General features: G+C 31.0%; 4 protein-coding genes across 4 annotated transcripts; 1 reads left to right on the top strand and 3 right to left on the bottom strand.

Annotated features, from left to right (window-relative positions):
- Positions 1 to 77: 77 nt before the first annotated feature.
- Positions 78 to 1,766, top strand: LOC110602111 (uncharacterized protein C24B11.05). Its single transcript, XM_021739534.2, has 7 exons — positions 78 to 255; positions 354 to 419; positions 521 to 618; positions 726 to 763; positions 866 to 953; positions 1,039 to 1,248; positions 1,376 to 1,766. The coding sequence occupies exons 1-7, from the start codon at positions 207 to 209 to the stop codon at positions 1,613 to 1,615; spliced, it is 789 nt and encodes a 262-aa protein (XP_021595226.1). The 5' UTR covers positions 78 to 206; the 3' UTR covers positions 1,616 to 1,766.
- Positions 1,767 to 2,897: 1,131 nt separating this feature from the next.
- LOC110602112 (photosystem I reaction center subunit II, chloroplastic) lies at positions 2,898 to 3,726 on the bottom strand. Its single transcript, XM_021739535.2, has one exon. The coding sequence runs from the start codon at positions 3,636 to 3,638 to the stop codon at positions 3,021 to 3,023; it is 618 nt and encodes a 205-aa protein (XP_021595227.1). The 5' UTR covers positions 3,639 to 3,726; the 3' UTR covers positions 2,898 to 3,020.
- Positions 3,727 to 4,897: 1,171 nt separating this feature from the next.
- On the bottom strand, positions 4,898 to 9,105 carry LOC110601518 (probable linoleate 9S-lipoxygenase 5). The gene is made up of 9 exons (XM_021738673.2): positions 8,466 to 9,105; positions 8,055 to 8,344; positions 7,430 to 7,670; positions 6,995 to 7,333; positions 6,829 to 6,914; positions 6,637 to 6,744; positions 6,226 to 6,530; positions 5,871 to 6,134; positions 4,898 to 5,774 (listed from the first exon to the last, which is right to left on the bottom strand). The coding sequence occupies exons 1-9, from the start codon at positions 8,680 to 8,682 to the stop codon at positions 5,006 to 5,008; spliced, it is 2,619 nt and encodes an 872-aa protein (XP_021594365.2). The 5' UTR covers positions 8,683 to 9,105; the 3' UTR covers positions 4,898 to 5,005.
- A 7,578-nt stretch (positions 9,106 to 16,683) lies between these two features.
- On the bottom strand, positions 16,684 to 18,124 carry LOC110601639 (60S acidic ribosomal protein P1). Its single transcript, XM_021738851.2, has 4 exons — positions 17,922 to 18,124; positions 17,670 to 17,746; positions 17,071 to 17,286; positions 16,684 to 16,987 (listed from the first exon to the last, which is right to left on the bottom strand). The coding sequence occupies exons 2-4, from the start codon at positions 17,736 to 17,738 to the stop codon at positions 16,934 to 16,936; spliced, it is 339 nt and encodes a 112-aa protein (XP_021594543.1). The 5' UTR covers positions 17,739 to 17,746; positions 17,922 to 18,124; the 3' UTR covers positions 16,684 to 16,933.
- Between the last annotated feature and the right edge of the window lie 732 nt (positions 18,125 to 18,856).

Below are 18,856 nucleotides of genomic sequence, written 5' to 3'. Positions count from 1 at the left end.
CCTGGCGAGTCCGTATAGGGTAAGAGATTTGGACTCTGACTCAGCATCATCTCTCTCCGTCTTTTCCCCATCCCCTATAAATAACCCTCTTATTGCCTTTCTGCAAGTCCTCTGCCTTGATTCCACTTTTACGTTAAGTCCACTTTCCTAATCCTTTTTGCAAAACTCAGTCGTTTCAACTCCTCTATTCATCTTCGTCTTTGCAAATGGATTGTTGCACCAATTCCAGCTCTCCTTTTGACTGCCTCATCTTCGGTACGTTTCTACTACAATTTACGATCATTTTATCAAAAGCATAATTTTTTCTTATGAATTTGTTTTGAATTATTTTTTATTTTTTGGGTTCAAAGCAGATTTAGATGATACTCTGTATTCTTCCAAACTGGGAATTGCTGAACCTTTAAGGAAGAACATTGACGGTACATGAAGCATTATCATAATCTCTCAATTTTGAAACTGATTTCTAAATACAAAACAAACCTGTCCTCCTGACTGTTCATTGTGTCGCATTTTCTTTCAGACTTTCTGGTTGAGAAGTGCGGATTTGCAGAGGACAAAGCTTCCAGACTCCGAGTTGAGCTCTTTAAAACTTATGGCAGCTCTCTCGCCGGTTTGAGGGTAATTGCTCTTTCAAACTATTTATTATTAGCAAAGTTAATCCTTTCCTTTTTCGCCTTCATATCTCTTTTTTTTCTGATTTAATTTGTAAAATTCAAAAATTCCAGGCGTTAGGCTATGATATCGATGCTGATGATTACCACAGGTGATCAGGAAACCTCTCCTTTATATATATATACACTTCATTTTTGCTTCAAAATATCGATTTTTTAGATTAAAACAATTGATGTTTCTTTTACATGTCTAGTTTCGTGCACGGAAGGTTGCCTTACGATGTGATCAAGCCAGACAGCCAATTACGCAACCTTTTGCGAAGTATTACCCAAAGAAAAATTGTGAGTTTAAGAAAAAAAAAAAAAAGACCTAGTTTAAATTTTCTGTTTCCTTGATTCACTTTTTCCTCATGATTTTGTTCTCCAGATTTTCACCAATTCCGATAGAATTCACGCAATTAAGGTCCTAAAAAGGTTAGGAATAGAAGACTGCTTCGATCAAATCATATGCTTTGAGACAATGAATCCAAATCTGTCCCAATCGACGCGTCCTGACGAGTTCCCCGTTCTTCTTAAGCCTTCAATGGATGCCATGAAGATTGCTCTCCACGCTGCCAATGTAGACCCTCGCCGCACGGTATGCTGCGAAAGCACAATGATTTCCTATTTCCCATTTCCCATAATGTTTGATAAATTCAATTGATTTCCCTCAAAAAGCTACTAAAACGGGGTTTGTTGTGTCGTTTATTGTGTTGTGAGGGCAGCTGTTCCTGGATGATAACGTGCGCAATGTGGCAGCAGGGAAAGCTATGGGGCTCGGTACAGTTCTGGTTGGAAAAACGGTGAAGAGCAAAGAAGCAGATTATGTAATGGAGAATGTAAACAAACTGGCACAAGTAATTCCAGAAATTTGGGGGGTTGGAAAGGACAATGGTGATCAAAGCATCAACCGCACCAGGAGTGACTTAGATTCCATCCTTGCAACCACAATCGTTGGAGCCTAAATCACATCAAATCCCAATCACGACCTTTGTCTCATTGTAAAAAAACTGTACATGTACCAAGTTCCAAAATCCATGTAAATCATCAAATGTGCAGACGTGTTTATGTAAATGGTATGTCCATAAAATAAGATCTGTACCGCTTTTAAATCCATTCTGTTGGATCAATGCTTCATCCGAATACTTACCATACAGGATAATGTTCACATCAATAATGCTCAACCTTTTCTTTCAAAATTAGAAGAAAAAAAACTAAATCATCCTATGGGCTTGCAATTCGAGAATCTTCCAATGTAATGTAGTGTCGTTGAGTCAGCTTAAGCCACCAAACATGCACCATCACACCTTGTCGGCTAATATGTAATTATTTATAATTGAGAACCATCAATAATTGGATTCACTACAAAATAATATAATAGGGGTTGTAGTGTGGCATTCATAAATGGCTGTATCTTTCAATGTTCTATATACTCATAATTAATCTTTTAGTCTAATTCTTTTAAAAGATTTTTATATTGTTGTTAGGTAACACGAATGATAAGAACCAGAACAATGGCATCACTAGGTGATTATAATATGTGCCTTCACAACTTCACGTTGATGTTGATATTTTTTTTATTAGTTATTATTACTTAGAGATAGCGATGGAAGGAGAAAATTGGAAATGGACGTGTATATGAACCCACCACGTCCTTATCAACTTCATAATAATTTATTACATTAACACTAATTAATTAGTAAATCTTAGTTAGCCTTGTTATAATAATAATAAAACTAAATGAATAGTATAAGAATGGGCCAATGGACCCAATAAGAGAACCTAGCCTATATCCGACACGATCCATACAGAAGATGAGATAACAGCCCATGGACGCCTAAAGCTGTTCAGGAAAGGAAGCGGCCATGGATCAATTTACGAACCCAGAAATTTAGCACTTTCCAACCCTGCAGCGACTGGTTGTTGTTTTGTGTTGCAGCAACCTGGCAATTATCGTTCCCTAAGGTATTATTGTATTCCATTAACGAATATAATTATATTGTGAGTTTAGCATTTGAGTTCACAACAAGCGTCAGTTAAAGCTGTTCAATTTCTTATCCTTTTCCTTTTTCTTTTGAGTAGGAAAGCAAATATAATAGCTGATTGTGCAGCAAAGCTAGCTTTGTGTCGATCATCGCTTACCCTGCAATTGGCTGATAGCTCAATCTGATGTTCCACCAGATTGTGTATCTGTCTGATGCTTCTTTACTATGTGAAACGATTTTACTATGCTAGGCTAGAGCTTCATAATACAAAAGAAATATATGTTCAAGTATTTAAGTAGCAAGTTTGGCTTCTCTTGTTGCTCCTTAGAAAGGAATACAATTACACAAAATAAAATGTAAAATAATCACATAGTCTTTACTCACCTCACAAATCGTAAACTTGCTTCCCAGTGAACTTCACCTCAATTGGACTCGCATTCTTTCCGATTGACCTGAAATTCTGGCCAACACCTTGACGCCCTGGGTTCACCTTCTCAGGATACACCCCATCCTTCGGGTGCAAATATTGGACTTCCCCATTTGGAAACACCCTGTAAAACTGGTACTTAATCTTGTATTTGGACCTCAGCCTTGTCCCAAGAGCCAAGCACTGCTCTTTCCTTGCCAGCTTAAGCAAGTTAGGACCTTGCCTCATAATGGCTGCACCACCAGTGAGCATTTCAAATATTTGTTCCTTCGGTGAATCCCAAGTGATCACGTAAAACTCCTCCACCTGGGCCTTCTTTAACAACCCACCAGTGCTGCCGCCAAATATTGGTGATGGGGTATTTGGGTCCAACTCTGGTGGTGTGAATCCCACAGGAGCCTCCTCAGTTTTTCCCTCTGCAGCAGTAGCCTTGATGGTTGTTTGAGGGTTGGAGTATTTTTTAGCAGAGGTAGGGATTGAGATAAAGGAGGATTGTTTCCATGGCACCATCACATGGTTGCTTGATTTAAGGGTGGAGATGATGGTGGGTGTGAAGAGAGAAGCTTGAGTTGCCATTGCTACAAGGAATCCGAGATTCTGGGGAGGCTAAGCAATGATTTCTACGACGTGGAGCTGTTTGTGACGAAGAAGATAGAAAAAGGGTGGTTGATTTAGGTGGGTGGTGGCGTAACTATGGATAAGATGGTAGAGTTTGGACCAATTAGAATGTCTGATTTTGATACGTTGGCTTGCCCCTTACCCACACCTCATTTCCTTCTTTTAATCCTCCCAAGCCCAACCTATGTGTTTTCTGGTGTAAATAAATTCAGACAAAAAAAATTTTAAAATAAACTATTAATTTGAAGTATCAAACTTTTAACATAAACATCAATATAACTAGACATGAATTCATTTTATTAGTGAATTTCTCAAAATCACTTCAAAAAGTAAATAATCCAAAGTTAATTTAAATATCATTTAACATAATTTCTAAAAAGAAAACTGGGAATTTTCGGTTTTTTTTTTTGGTTAAAAGATAGATTGTATTGTTGTCAATAAACAATAGATTGGGCTTGGCAATTTGAAATTTTTTTTTTCCAAAACAAATTAATGGTTTATTTTTGTCAATCATAATAAAATGTTTAGTTTTTCTTTATATTTAAAAGCACAATAAATAAAATTTAAGGTTGAAAATTTTCAAATATAAATTTCAATCAGATCAATAATAAAAATAAAAACAAATAAATACATAAATAATTTTTTGAGTTGAAATATAATGGTATTCCAAGTAAAAAGAATTGCTTAATTGAGAAATTAACGCTGTTATATATGTTAAGCATTATTAAGCTAATCCCAATATTTATTTTTAAGATAATTAAATCTCTTTTTTCCAGGTAAGTTAACTAAATTTCTTGAATTAAAAAATTATATTATTTTTTTAACAATCAATAAAATTTATGGAAAATTTTAAAATGGCAATAATAACATATACTTTTTTTTAAAAAAAAACTAAAATTAATAAATCCGGATGATAAGATTAAGATGGTGAGGGATGGAGGTAACCTTAAACGTGGTTCAGCAAAACAAATTATAAGGCGCAGAGGTAACGTTAAACGCACCGTTTTCCATACAATGCGAACAAGGTAGAGGCATCTCATTCTTTACCCTCTTGTATATCATACATAATTGAATATTTTTCACTTGCTTGATTAGCCTTTTAAAAAAATATATTGATCGTTATTGTAGCTTTTAAACGTATGATTATTAAACTTAAAGATTTTGGTGTGAAGACAATTTTTTTTTCTTTAATTTTTTAATTTTTAGCTGCAATAGAATTGCATTAAAGCCCATATCAGGCAAGAGTTCCAGTATAGGTCTATTGCCCTTGACCAAATAGAATTCACTTGGGAATTACAACTTTTTAATGGCTGATTGATCTAAAATTATATAGAGATACTGTTGGGAATTCCCTTCCCAGTAAGTCCGCCCTCTTTAGAGTAATCTGTGGTGTTAGGATAAAGTAAGGTGTAAGGCACCTTCACTGGCCCAACTCTGTTCTTCCATTTCTTATCGTTGTTCATATCTATAATTTTCTTCTCAATTTCTTCTAGATTTTTTGCAAATCTTTCAAATGCTGCTTTTGGTTCAGGATCTGAAGTCCACTCAGTAGTATCTCTCTGCCCAAGGTAGACCTCATCAGTCGAATGCCTTGATAAAATCTCAATGAGGGACACACCAAGAAGGGTTTGTAGTTGTGCTGTTATTGTTTTAAGGAAGACAAGGTCTGGGTCTCTTTCCAGTTCATCATACTCAGGGGTGCCTGGCTCAGGCATGAAACGGCGACTTACAGTTGGACGGTTAGGGAGATAGCCAGCATAAGGGTACTGCCCAAAATTCACAGCTGCATGGAGGGCTGAAGCTATCCATATGATAATAGTGCATGTTTGTGTAAGATCATATTGTGTTTGCATCTCAGGCCACCATGGTTCATCTTTCTTGTCACCGTGACCAACGTTGCGAATTTCTGTCCACCATGACTGCAATTCATTGTCATCTTGAACCATCTCATTTGTTGGGTAGTAGAAAGCACAATATTCCTCAACCCAAGTTTTGATTGCAGACCAAATTTCTAAACCATCAACAGCATAAGGGTAATCTTCTATAAGAAGTTTGAGTCCATGTGGCTGACTTGGATCTGGAACTGCTACTCCTCTGAAATGTAGCAAAACCAAGATGAAGTTTCGCTTCACATAAGATGATAAGCGTGTATGCAAGGCCATTTTACAGTTTAAAACTTCTGTGATTTACCTCTTAAGCAGATCCGCAGGGAGCGCCTGCTCTGGGAAAACCCAACTCTTGTAAACAATGGCAGACAGTTCCATGGCATATTTCGCTGGAAAGACAGTATTCTCGAGTACCCCTCCAGCGTTGATCAGGATTTGCCTAGCTAGGGCATTTATGTGCATTGTATCGCGGAAGTGGGGTTGCAGAAGTTTATATATTGGATGAAGAACACTCAATTGTCTATTTGTGGCAATTACGAATGGCTCTATTACAGCATGGGTGTTTAGCCTGCAAAAAAGGCACCAGCATTCAAGTTTGTGTTCTACATTAGAACTCATTTTATTCTATGATACCAAATAGCCTCATTCTCGAATCATACCAGTGGCTAATGAGCTGATGGTATCCAGAATCATTTACAGCAGCATATGCTTTGGCCAGCTGCCACACTGAGCCTTCAACGCCATCTTCTGCTGGAGTGAAAACTTTGCTGACAGCACCATGCCGTTGCCCTTGTGGATGTGGTAGACTTAATTCAATAGCCAATGGTTTCAATGTCCCATCATCTTGCAATAAAAGGACTGTCCTTGTAGCGTAAGTCTTTGTGGTTGTTGAGTTTATCTTTGTCAGGTATGGCATCAAGGCATCATGGTGATCTAATATAAACAGTCTATTGCTTTTTATTGCCTATGTATAAAGATAAAGGTTAAAAAGGAAATGCTTATTTAATTTTAGAGTAGTTTTCTAGCATGAACAAAAACACAAAGAAAAAAAAATGAAGTGTGGTTATTACTTGATCTACTGTGAGCCCATTCATGTTCTCTTCCATTTGTCCTTCTGTTATTGTGCTAGTATGGTTCCCAAATTCTTTAGGGTCTAGCTTGCTTTTAGGAGGAAACTCCTGCATATAAATTTTAGTAAATAAGAAGGCTAAAAGACAATAAAACAGAAAAAGGTATCTAATTTGACATAAGTTGGTATGTACCCGAAGGCGACTGATGATGACTGGGTTGACACCAGCAAGCATTTCTCGTCCAAACTCCTCATCTGTCCTCCAAGCAGACTTATCCACTGCATTTATTTTGTCAGAATTTCATAGGGTAGCAACAAATTTTTTTAATATATGGGATTTCAAACTAATGTATAAATACCTTTGATCACATCTGGCGTTGGGAATTTGAATAATAGTTCACCATCATCACGCAAGAGTTCCTTGAACATCTCCCATGGGATGTTTTTCCTTAACTTTTTTGTTGTGATGGCACTTGAAAGGCTAATGCCCCCTTCATAGAGATTATGAACATCTTCAAAGGAATCAAACTCGTTGATAGTCTTGTTACATAACGATTTGAACTCTGGAATTAAAACTTGAACCAAGGATTTCAGAGCATAGGCAAGAAAGTCTGAAAATTTCAATTGAGAAAAACATTCATCTCTTGGAACATATATATTTAGACTTAGAAGCGGCAATCTGCTCTCAGAATTGGGGTCTGTCACAACGATAAATTGAAATCAGCAAAACGAATACGTACAGTATTAAGCTTCATGTACAGAGGATTTTGAAACATAGTTATTATATTTCTAACCTGTTTTTGTTGGTTTTCGACCAGTTCTTCCTCTTCGAGGATATGGATACTGTTGTGATCCGCCAAGAACAGGGCGTGCATAATCTTCACCCTTATCTGGACTTCCCAAATCATTGTAGTAAGCATAGTCATACACTCTATCCCACTCCTTTAGCTCCCCTTTTCCATCTCCACGCAGATTTATGAGTTCTTCTTCTCTATATTTGCGTAAAGTATCGGGTGTGTGGCATGGAAGGTAGGTCTAACATACAAATCACCAACTTATTAGTGGAACCACAGACAAGGACATAAACAAAACTGATAGAGCATGTCTAGTGCATTAACCATAGACAGAAAAAGTCGCAACATCTCAAAACTATGCAACTTAAACATTTAAGGAACTGTTATTCTCGTAGTCAAATATTCACTGAAACTCAATGATCACTACCATGGGCCTTAAAAACAGAACAAATAGAAACTCAGGGCCATAAGTCCAGCCCAGAAACAAAACCCTCCTTTCCACAGGAACCAGCCTAGTTACAGAGCTTATAACCCTTAAGCATAGGGATTGGGGTTAATTGGTAGGAATGCTCATGATCAATATATATGTATATATTCTCCTAATTCAAATCCAAAATTGAATTACCTTGTTGGAGAAGAACACTCGATGATACTTGTAACGATGGGTTGGATAGACCCAGGAGTTGCAAACAAAATGTAGCCTCCCATGTCCAGGAACATCATCTAACGTGACTGTCTTGAGATAGAACTGGCTATGATGATGATTTTTAATAATGAAAGCCCCAGGGACCCCCATGCTTTCATCCCAGTCGAAGCTAACGTCGAACTCCGTCTCTCCAGCTGTTATTGTGGTAATTCCACTTACCCATTTCTCCAAGTATGCTGCCTTTCCAAGCCTCCCTCGCAGCTCATTTGCTAAACGCATAAACCAACAACAAATCACAGTTTTAACTTAAAAATACTTAATCGGTGCTATTAAATGCAAATATTTCCTAATATTTCTCCTGTTAGAGACAAAAGGGGGGGATGGGTCAACCTGGGTCTTTACGGACAGAGCTAATAAGCTGTACGGACACGCCTTTGCCAAACAACTCGTAAAACCGATCAAGACATGAAGCCTTAATGTCATTAAAGTCGAGAACATTTTTCTTCATCAACAATACTTTCCCTTTGATCTTCCGTCCTCCTTCTGCTGTGCTTTTGGCTTTAGTTTTAGGCGGACCGCAGAACACTTCCATAACTTTCTGCAACATCTCTGAGTCGGAACAATACCCTGAAAAGAGCTCAAAAAAGGGAAAGAGAATAACATAGAGAGCAGAGTGTACGTTGAATGGAATGGCAGTTAAAGAATAACATATATAGGCAGAGTACGGAAATTTAATAATAGGCTAATTTGGGGGGGGGGGGGGGGGGGGGGGAGAAGCTAATAAAAAAAATAGAAAAAACTTTGGGCATGTGAATGGGTTGGATTGCAGCCGGTGAACAGCGGGAGATGAGAAAGGTTTGGATATAAGGCGAGGTCCAGATGCGAAGCTAAAGTGTAGATTCGAATGAAGGACCGGGAGAAATAGTGAATTTTGGAGGGATTTTGCCTGTGGTGTGGGTTTGCGTGTTTGAGATTAATATTTTGGTTGATTTCTTGAATCTTTACTTGCTTAAACTCTATGGCTTTCCAATCTTACATGAAGGAAGCAAGAAAGGAAGGGGTAATTTAAGACTGTGGGTCCATCTTTAAGAGAAATTTGAGTCATTAATTCTTTATCTCCTCTATTTTAGTATGGGATTTTTTAAAAAATTAAAAAAAAAAAAAGGAATTTTTAAACTGTAGATGAAAACATTTAGAAAGCTCCATATAATATTTTTGATACGTTGCTTGAATGACTTGTAGGACACTCTCTCTCAATAATAATCTAATAAATTTTTTTTATTCACATCAATAATAAGATTTTATGATACGTCGGACTCTTTTGAATTAAAAATTTTAAAATATTATAAAAAAATTATTTAAATTTAAATTATTAAAATAAATTACACTCACATATTTAACTTGATAATAACTATATTTGAAAAATTTTAAATTTTATTTTAAATAAAAAAACTACTAAAATAAATTGATTGGATAAATCTTTGTGCTTTTATTACTGTATAATCAAAGAATCACATTCTTTCATATCAACCTAGTAAATAAATATTCATTTTCTTCATATAATAAAATATGATAAATAGAGTTAAAATAATTAATTTTATATTGCTATTTTTAATATATTTTTTTAATACATATAATAAATAGAGATATAAATATCAATAATATAATGATTATTTTAATATTTTAATGTGACATGTCATTAACTTATAATCCCCTTTAAAAAATCTATAATAAAAAATTATTGATTTAACACTTAGTATTTAGCATTATCAAAGTTATTAATTTTAATAATTATCCTTAATTTATATATTATTATAATCATAAACACTTTTATTATATTAAAATTATTAATGTTTAAATTAAGTTAACCCTTGAAATCATGAAATAACTAAATTAAATTATAATTTAATCTTAAAATTAAATAGATTAAAAATATTAATTCTTCATATACTATATAATTTGATTATACTAAAATTTGGCTCTTTTAATAGTAATTGCTTATACATAATTTGAAAATTCATTAAATTTTAATACAAAAATGTAGATGTAAATAGAAAATGAAATATAAATCAACACTATTTAATTTTTTTTAAAAAATTATCAAATTAAAATTTCAAATTTTGAAACTCTCTTGCACAATTAATAATATAATTTTAATATACATAAAAAATAAAATAATTTTAATATATATATATATATATGTCATTAAATTTTAATAAAAAAATATAATAGATTTTGAATTTAAATACAAAATAATCTACTCAATTTAAAGTTTTAAATATTAATACTTTTATATATTTTAAATTTTATTTAACTGCCTCTTAAAAGTAATATAAATAATAAAGTTATTATCCTTTTTAAATTTAAATGTAATTATAATAATTAAAAAAATTACCCTCATCTTAAACTTTATAATAATTCAATTCAATTAAATTATTTTCTAATAACTATTTTATTTGAAATTAATTTTTTTTTAATTTAAAAATTCTTTATTTTAAAATAAATTAAAATTTTATATAATTTTATAAAAATTATTTAAATTTATTTAAAAAAAAATATTTGTAATTTTATTATTGCATTAAAGAAATTACAATAGAATGAGGTGGATTAACATACCAAACTTCCAAATCTAACTTGAAATGGACACACATTGCTAACAAATGGACAATCACATTCATAGACTTATATTAAAATAATATTTAGTATCAATAATCTCACTTAAAAGAAATTTACAATCACTGACAATCAAATTAAATGATGATATAATGGTAAATTATGATAAATTAATTATTTGAACAACTGAAAAAGCATCCGATCTAATCACAACCCGATGTTAACCTTCACTCTTTATTCAATTTAAAATTTCAACAATACTTATACCTTTTGTATTTTCTCAAATGTATTTTTGTTGAGAAGAAATCTGGATAATACCAGATTTTAGCCGCCACAAACTCCTCGTATGAGTCTAGTATAACAACACTTAAACCCACAAAACTTAGACTCAGGCCGGTAGATGCATTCACATTGATCTTCATCTATTCTTCCGATGACCATTGCCATGAATACAGATGGTCTGAATTTGGTGTAGCAGCGTTAGCTAAAAAAGAAGCATCAGCAACAGTCCAATTTTATAAAAACCGTGATGCCATATGAGAAATTTAATAGAGAGGTTGTCCTTTATGTTCCCACACAATAGAGTTCCTATTAGTTCATAATGTCCAACAAACTATGAGAGTTAATTTGCATTTATCAACATAGGTCAGAACAAATACAACTAAAAATCAATTCATTAATGAATTAACACCTGAATACTGCCATTCTATATCAGTTTACATTCAAACTTCTCGAGTAAAAAAACATTGAATCAAACTATATATTATAGTCTCATTTCCACGCTAATAAATTGGATATACATTATAGACTAACACATGACATCATTGAAATACATCATAATAATACAGCATTAAAAGTACCATCCAAATAAAATTAAAAACTTTAGGGGGTCTTTCATTTCCAAAACTTACTTCAAAGGTTCTGAGATTAAAGACATTATTAACAAAGCCGTTAGTATTGAAAAACAGAATTAATTTTATAAATATAGTATTGAAAAACAGAATTAATTTTTAATTCCAACGTCAAGAGTGTCCAACTCCAACATAGAAAGTGCCAAACCAATCGCTCCTCCGTTCACACCTGTTGTATCTCCTAGGCTCTGATTCTTTTGCTGGCATCCTCGTTGGGTGAGTTTTACTTTTATTATTCTATTTGATTCCTCTGGAATTTCTCGATACACCCTAATCCTTTTTATCATGTCATGTGTTATTCATATTTTTAAAGTTCAACATCTCTTTATCATGTGTGTTTGTGAAGACATCACATGCAATTAAAAACATAATTTTTGTGGGGTTCTATGTTTGTTACCTTAACATATTAATATGGTTGAAACAAGAATCAAATCCAGATGTCATAGAAGACATTGTCATTTATGAATATCAACATGCCCAAATTTTAAATTAGGAATAGAAATTTTAGAGGATATTAGGCAATTGAAATTTAATGCGAGAATGACATTTTCCTTCCACCTAACAAAATAATAAGATCTGGACCACTTGGCTTTAGTGTGTAGCAAGAGAAGAACAAAGTCGTGGGTGCATTTATAATTTCGTACAAGACTCTCATTCTTTGTGAAAAATAATTTCCGTGTCAAAAATAGTTATTTTTATAAAAAATATTTTTCATAAAAAAATTATTTAAGAAAATTTGTTTTTATGCTTTGATTATAATTTAAAATATAAAAAGATATATATTTTTTAAATATCTCAAAATTATCTATACATATATTTTCATAAAAAAATATTTTATAAGAAATAAAAGGCTAATGACAAAATAAAAGAAAAAAAATTACATCATATATTTCTTAAAAATAATTGAATTCTATTAATGGAATTTAGTTCATCTTCGTTTGTTAATTTTTTTAAATATAAAAACTAAGAAAAAAGCCAAGTCATTTAAATTCTCCCAAAATTAATTATTTCAAAAAAGATATTGAAAAATAAACTATTTATTTAAAATAAATTTTAAAATAATAAAATTGGATTAAATTATTTTATTTCAAGTAAATTAATAATAAATTTAAATTAATTTATTTTCTTCAGTGTTTTTATTATTCATAAGCTAAACTAAATACAAATATTTATTTTTATAAATAACAATAAGTTTTATTACATTTAATATATTTAAAGATTCAAAATCTAAATTTTACATAATTTTTTTATCATTAAAAATATAAATAAAGATGAATTTTCTCTTTTAAAAATTTAACAAAATAATACAATAAATTTCTTAATATCAATAATGAATGCATTAAATATTAATACTCAATATTAAATTAAATTAAATTTAAAAAAGTAATTATTAATTAAAAAATATATGTAAATTTAAGGTTAAAATAAATAAAATGAAAGTATTAAAAGATAATTAAATAATAATAATATAAATAATTTTAAGTAAAATAATATTATGTTGATTTTGTAATAATGAACTTTATTCTCATAAAATGATCTTACTTTTTTATTAAAAAAGTACATAATTTTTTTTTATAGAAATGGGGAATGGCCAATTACCACGTGCGCCGTAACCATTGGATTCCCATTTCTTAGCCAATGGGCATTGAGTTGTGGATTTGCTTATTTATTTATTTATTTTATAAAAAAAGAAAAAAGAATATTATTCAATTGTGATTCTGCATTCTATTCCCTTTTCTTGTTGGGTCTATCCGATATGATACTATGCTTGTATTTATTTAGATATTATTTTATTTTTTTATTAAGCTCAAAAGTTTTTTTTTTTTGAAAAAAAAACTAATTTTTCAAATTTATTTATACTTGAGTTTACATTAAAATTCTTAGATTAAGAGAAATTGAAAAGAGTATGGAGCTTTAATTAGATTAAAGTTGAATATCCTTTTCTTGTGTAGCATGGAAGGTATGAGTAAAGACGTTATCATTAAAGCCTCTGTAAGCCACCCAAGGATGAAGGCAGGCATATAAACAACAACTAATTTAAAATAATTTATTTATTATTTAATTTTAATTTATAGAATAAAAATAAGTATTTTTCATTATCGGACATGAATGAATAAAGACTTAGGTTGGGCCAACAGAGATCCAATTTCCTATTTGGAGATGCCGAATGTTGATCTTCATTGGGTTGCTGGGCCGACCAGCTTACTAATAATAATAATCATAATGTTTTTAGCTCCTCTTTTAATAATCATATGTAACCTTTGCCATGTCAGGCTTTTATGTAATTTACTATTATTATTTCAGTCTATAAAATTTTTATTAAATTAAAATCTTTATCTAATAATAATAGTAGTTGTAATAATGTAGTGCTTAAATACTATATTATCGAGAATTCATATTTTAATAAAAATTAAGAAGAAAAACGACGGGGAATTTGATTTTTTTTTTTTTTGAAATGGAACGGGAAATTAGATTGAAGCCGGTGATTCTTGTGGTGGATATGAAGCGTAAGGAAAAATTCGTAACTAGAATTCTCTTGTGTTACAGCTAGGGTCAGCGGTTTTGGTTTCCGAACAATTTTCTATAGAAATTAAAATTGAAATTAAGAGTTGATTTTTTAAATTTCTATAATTAAAACTAAATTTTAATATAATTTTAATACGATTCTATATATTTTCTATTTCGGTTAACGATTTTTTAAAAATATTTTAATAATATAAATTTTATTAATATGAAAATAGTGTATAATATAATTAATTTAAATTGAATAAAGTATATTTAATAAATTAAATTAACTGAATTATATTTTTATAAATATTTAATAATTAATTAATGACTAAAATATATAATAATTATATGTATACGACTACTAATAATTATAAGTATATATGCATAAATATATAATTATTTTAATAATTTTTATTAGTATAATTCCATTAATATTAAAATAATAATATATCTAATCTATTTAGATATAATTAACTTTAATTAACTAATTAAATTAGTTAAATTATACTATTATAAATATTTAATAATTAATTAATGACTAAAAGTATAATAATTTTATATTATATATAATAATAATAATTATTATTATTATAAATATATATATATATATAATTATTTTAATAATTTATATTTTAATAGTATAATTCTATTAATATATTATATATATATTATAATTTATTTAAATAGAACAAATTATAATCAACTAATTAAATTAATTACAGTAATTACAATAAGTAGTATTTAATAATTAAATAATATTATAATTATATTAAAATTATATAATATATAAAATATATATATAAATTGATTTTTTTTTATGGTTCTAGTTTGATTTCGACATAATTTTTAATAAAAAATTAATTTATTAATTTTTTTTATTTTAATTCAATTCGATATGATTTTTCATTTCGGTTCAAAAAAAAACCTTGCTCGCTCTGAATATAGGAATCAAAATGAAATGAAATTACCATTATATCTTTAGCCAAATTATCTCACTTTTGTTTTTTGACAGATTGATAAAGAACATGTATTCAATAGATAATTTAATCAAATTAATAGATATTTTATTATAAATTAAGTGATTTAATTTTTTTTTAATTATCGTGTAAAAACATTAAATCACACAAAAAAAATAAAAAAAAAAAGTATTTTGTGAAGTAATTTTTCAACTTAAAAAAATTTTTGATACCTCTAATCAATAAAATTTACATAAAATAATTAAAAAATAATAACTATCAATCCGCTAAATTATCTTTATTTATGTATTATAATATAAATAATTGAAAATACCACCTCATCCTACTTGTGAATGTAATACAACCAACTTTAAGTGAATTGTAGAAATCAAAATTAAGAGTAATAAGAATAAAATATAAATAAAATAAACTAAAATCGAAGCAACTGTACAGGACACCTGAAAATGATTATTTCATTGTTAGCTTTCTATTCTTAGAAGGCAACCGAGTTTGAGATCCATCAAAACTATTGACTTTTGCAACTTGCAAAGAAAATTAACAGTGATAGTTGACCGTTGATATGGATTCTATTCCTATATGGCAAGCTTCCGTTTGCTCGCTTTGCATTTCTTTTTCATGGTGCTGCGTTTCCTTTAGGTAGGGTCTAGTTTAGTTTGTAATCTACATTTTCCTCTAAAAAAACAAAAATCAAAAAATTTTAGCCGTTTTAGGGAATTCAAAATTTAAATTACATGCATATAAGCACAAACAATGTCCTGAATACATTTACTTCTATTGCTTTAAAAGGAAGGGACAGCTTGCTTAAGTCACCTTAATCTTTAAACATACCGCATTTTCAGCAACAAGACGGCATATTATTGCTAAAGGAGTTCAACGATTCAAAATACATGTGGACTTGCAATTAGGAACTAGAAGAAATTTCAAGCTTAAAGAAAAAAGCACATATACTAGTATCCAAGTGCAACAATAATTTTTTTCGCCCAAGATAATTCACTAAGCCTTAAAAAGGCAAGAAAGAAAATACAAAACTTATATGAGAGAACCTATTCTAGGTCTAAAAAAGCCATCTAAAAAAGAACTTCCTACCTAAATAAGAACAAATCTTCATCTGGATTTCCCTTTCTTCAACTTTGTTTAGATTACTAGGACTAGGAAGCAGCTTTTTTATGACATAAGAGACTTCAATCTTACACAATTCGGCGTTGGAATATAAGGCAAATAGGCAATAGCAATGCATGTTATAAGAATGTAGCAGTGAATTCATTAAGGTAATGACAATTCAAAAAACCAAAAACATAAAATCTCTGAATCTCTTAGACACAGATTTCAATTTCCAAAATATTTTTGAATTGTACCTCATCATATAAATGAAACAAATTTATGTGAATCAATGTTCAAGGAAGTCAATAGTTTTTGCTATTATTTCCCAAAGAAACACCATCTTATATACAATGTTAAAACCAAATGTTGGAACAAAAATTTCAATGTCAACAATAATAGGACACAACAAAGCACAAATCACAATCTCAAACAAAAGAAAAAAAAAAACATAGCACAAATCAGATTCCACATCCATACACTAAGATGCAGTAGCAATTCGAAAATTTGGAGTCCATTGAACAATTTAAGAGTGGAGACATATCTGTTCAAAACTCAAACACAAGAAACAAATACTTGTATATATCTAGAAGCTAAAGCATATGATGTTAAAACACCACTCTCCAATTACTACATTCTTGAAAAAAAGGCATTTATACTGAAAAACAGCCAAAATATCCAACGAAAAAAAAGAGCTACTTTTGAGCTACCAAGACCAACATGTGACTTGAGCATACTGAAAAGAGCTCTCCTAATCAAATAAACTGAATCCCATGTCGTCATCACTCTCTTCTTCAGGCTCTTCCTGTAAAATATAAACAAAAAAATAGATAACAACTCTAAAACAAAAAATGGACAAAATAAAAACAATGAAATGATATTATTTACCTTCTTCTTTTCTTCAGGTGGAGGAGCAGCAGCTGCAGCTGCACCACCAGCAGCAGCAGGAACTGCAGCTGCCACTGGACCAGCACCGCCGCCAGACCCGACATTCATGATGAGGTCCTCAAGGTTGCGCTTCTCCAATAGCTTGGCAAACAAGCTTGGCCAGTAAGATTCAACTGATACATTAGCTGCTTTGACCAACTGTGCAATCTTCTCTGCCTTTTAACAGAAGTTAAAGGAAAAAATTCCAAGAACACAATACAATTATCCAAGTGGAAATTTATCAATTTTGTTGTTAGTCATGTATGAAGCAAACAATACGCTCTAGTTTCTTAGCTCATAGCTACAGAACAAAATGGCCTCCAATAGCCAGAGCCTCTCAAGCATACATTACATAGAGAGGAAAAATAAACCCAAAAGAAAAGCAAAGATGCCCTGATGCACATTAAGATTCAAACATAAAAGGTCAAAATATGAAACAAACTAAGCAATTGCGACATACAGAAAACTAAAAACTGAATCTTAAACTCAGTAGACCTAAGTTACAGAAATGCTAGATTTCTAAAACAGCAAATAAGAGTCTGGGGTTTCGGTAAGGATACAGTGATGGGTATACCATCATCGTAGAGAATCAAAGCAGCATAAGTGCAAGCAACCTCTCCAACCGACATTGTTTTATCTGCATCAGATCGAGAACCAATACAAAAATAAATTTCAACAATTAAAGGTTCCTATGAACAAAAGAAGAAATTACAGCAATGACATTTGCTAAGCGAACATGGTGAGATACATGCCAGAGATGAAAAAAGCTAGAAAATTGTAAATAAAAGACGACGAAGAGGCATAAGAGTCACCTCGAGGTTATGAGATCTGCGACAGGGAGATTCCTTGTGTGCTTGGCTGCGCTTCTGCAAAGTGATGCAGTCCAATCTAGGGTTTCAGAAACGCTGCGAGGATTGGGTTTTTAAAGGTAGAGAGAGATGGGCTGTGATATTTGGGACAAAGTCCTCTGAAGTCCGAACTAGGGCTGTTCAGTAATTGGGTAAAACCATTAGACCCGATCCACTCAACCCGATTTGAACATTATACAAATACAATACTTTGAATTTAAAGTTGATAGAATAGAATCCAGCTGATCTATTTAAAAGTGATGCTAAATCGGTCCAGTGTAGAGGGGTGAGATATCTCTTAGATATCGTTTAGAGTTTGGAATCGAATCTTCAAATTCCATTTGTTCTGTGTAAAGAATTTTGTATGATGCTTCGAACATTGTAAAAAAAAAAAAAAAAAAGTTAAAAGTGACATTATTTTCAGGTTTTTAATTAAAATTTGAATATGAAATTAACATAAGTCATCCAAAATCACCATCCTCTTTATTAACCTAAAATCAGTAAAAAAATTAATTAAAAATATGGTGATGCTTGTAATATGATCACTTGTGAACTTTGTATTGTTGAAGAAAACTTAAATTATTAGAATGTTAGTTATCTTTTATGATTTTAACACATTAAAAAATGTTTGTATATGTATTTTTTACGATGCCGTTATAGCATTTTTTTTAAAAAAATCCATAAACAGGAATTTACAGATGGACTCAGTCCCGAAATCTCCGGAATTAAGATCATACGCGAGTCCATTTTTCAAGCCTGTCTGAAATAAGAATGAAAAACAAAAACTCGGAAGAGCAGTAAAGTTATCATATGATCCTCACGAAAAAAAGAGTATCATTTATAATAGAAAAACAGCATATTCGGGGTAATATGGTAATTCAGAATTCATACGTTTCCCA

Source organism: Manihot esculenta, chromosome 15, assembly GCF_001659605.2.
Source record: "Manihot esculenta cultivar AM560-2 chromosome 15, M.esculenta_v8, whole genome shotgun sequence".
Taxonomy (NCBI): domain Eukaryota; kingdom Viridiplantae; phylum Streptophyta; class Magnoliopsida; order Malpighiales; family Euphorbiaceae; genus Manihot; species Manihot esculenta.
This window is presented reverse-complemented; position numbering and strand designations above follow the sequence as displayed.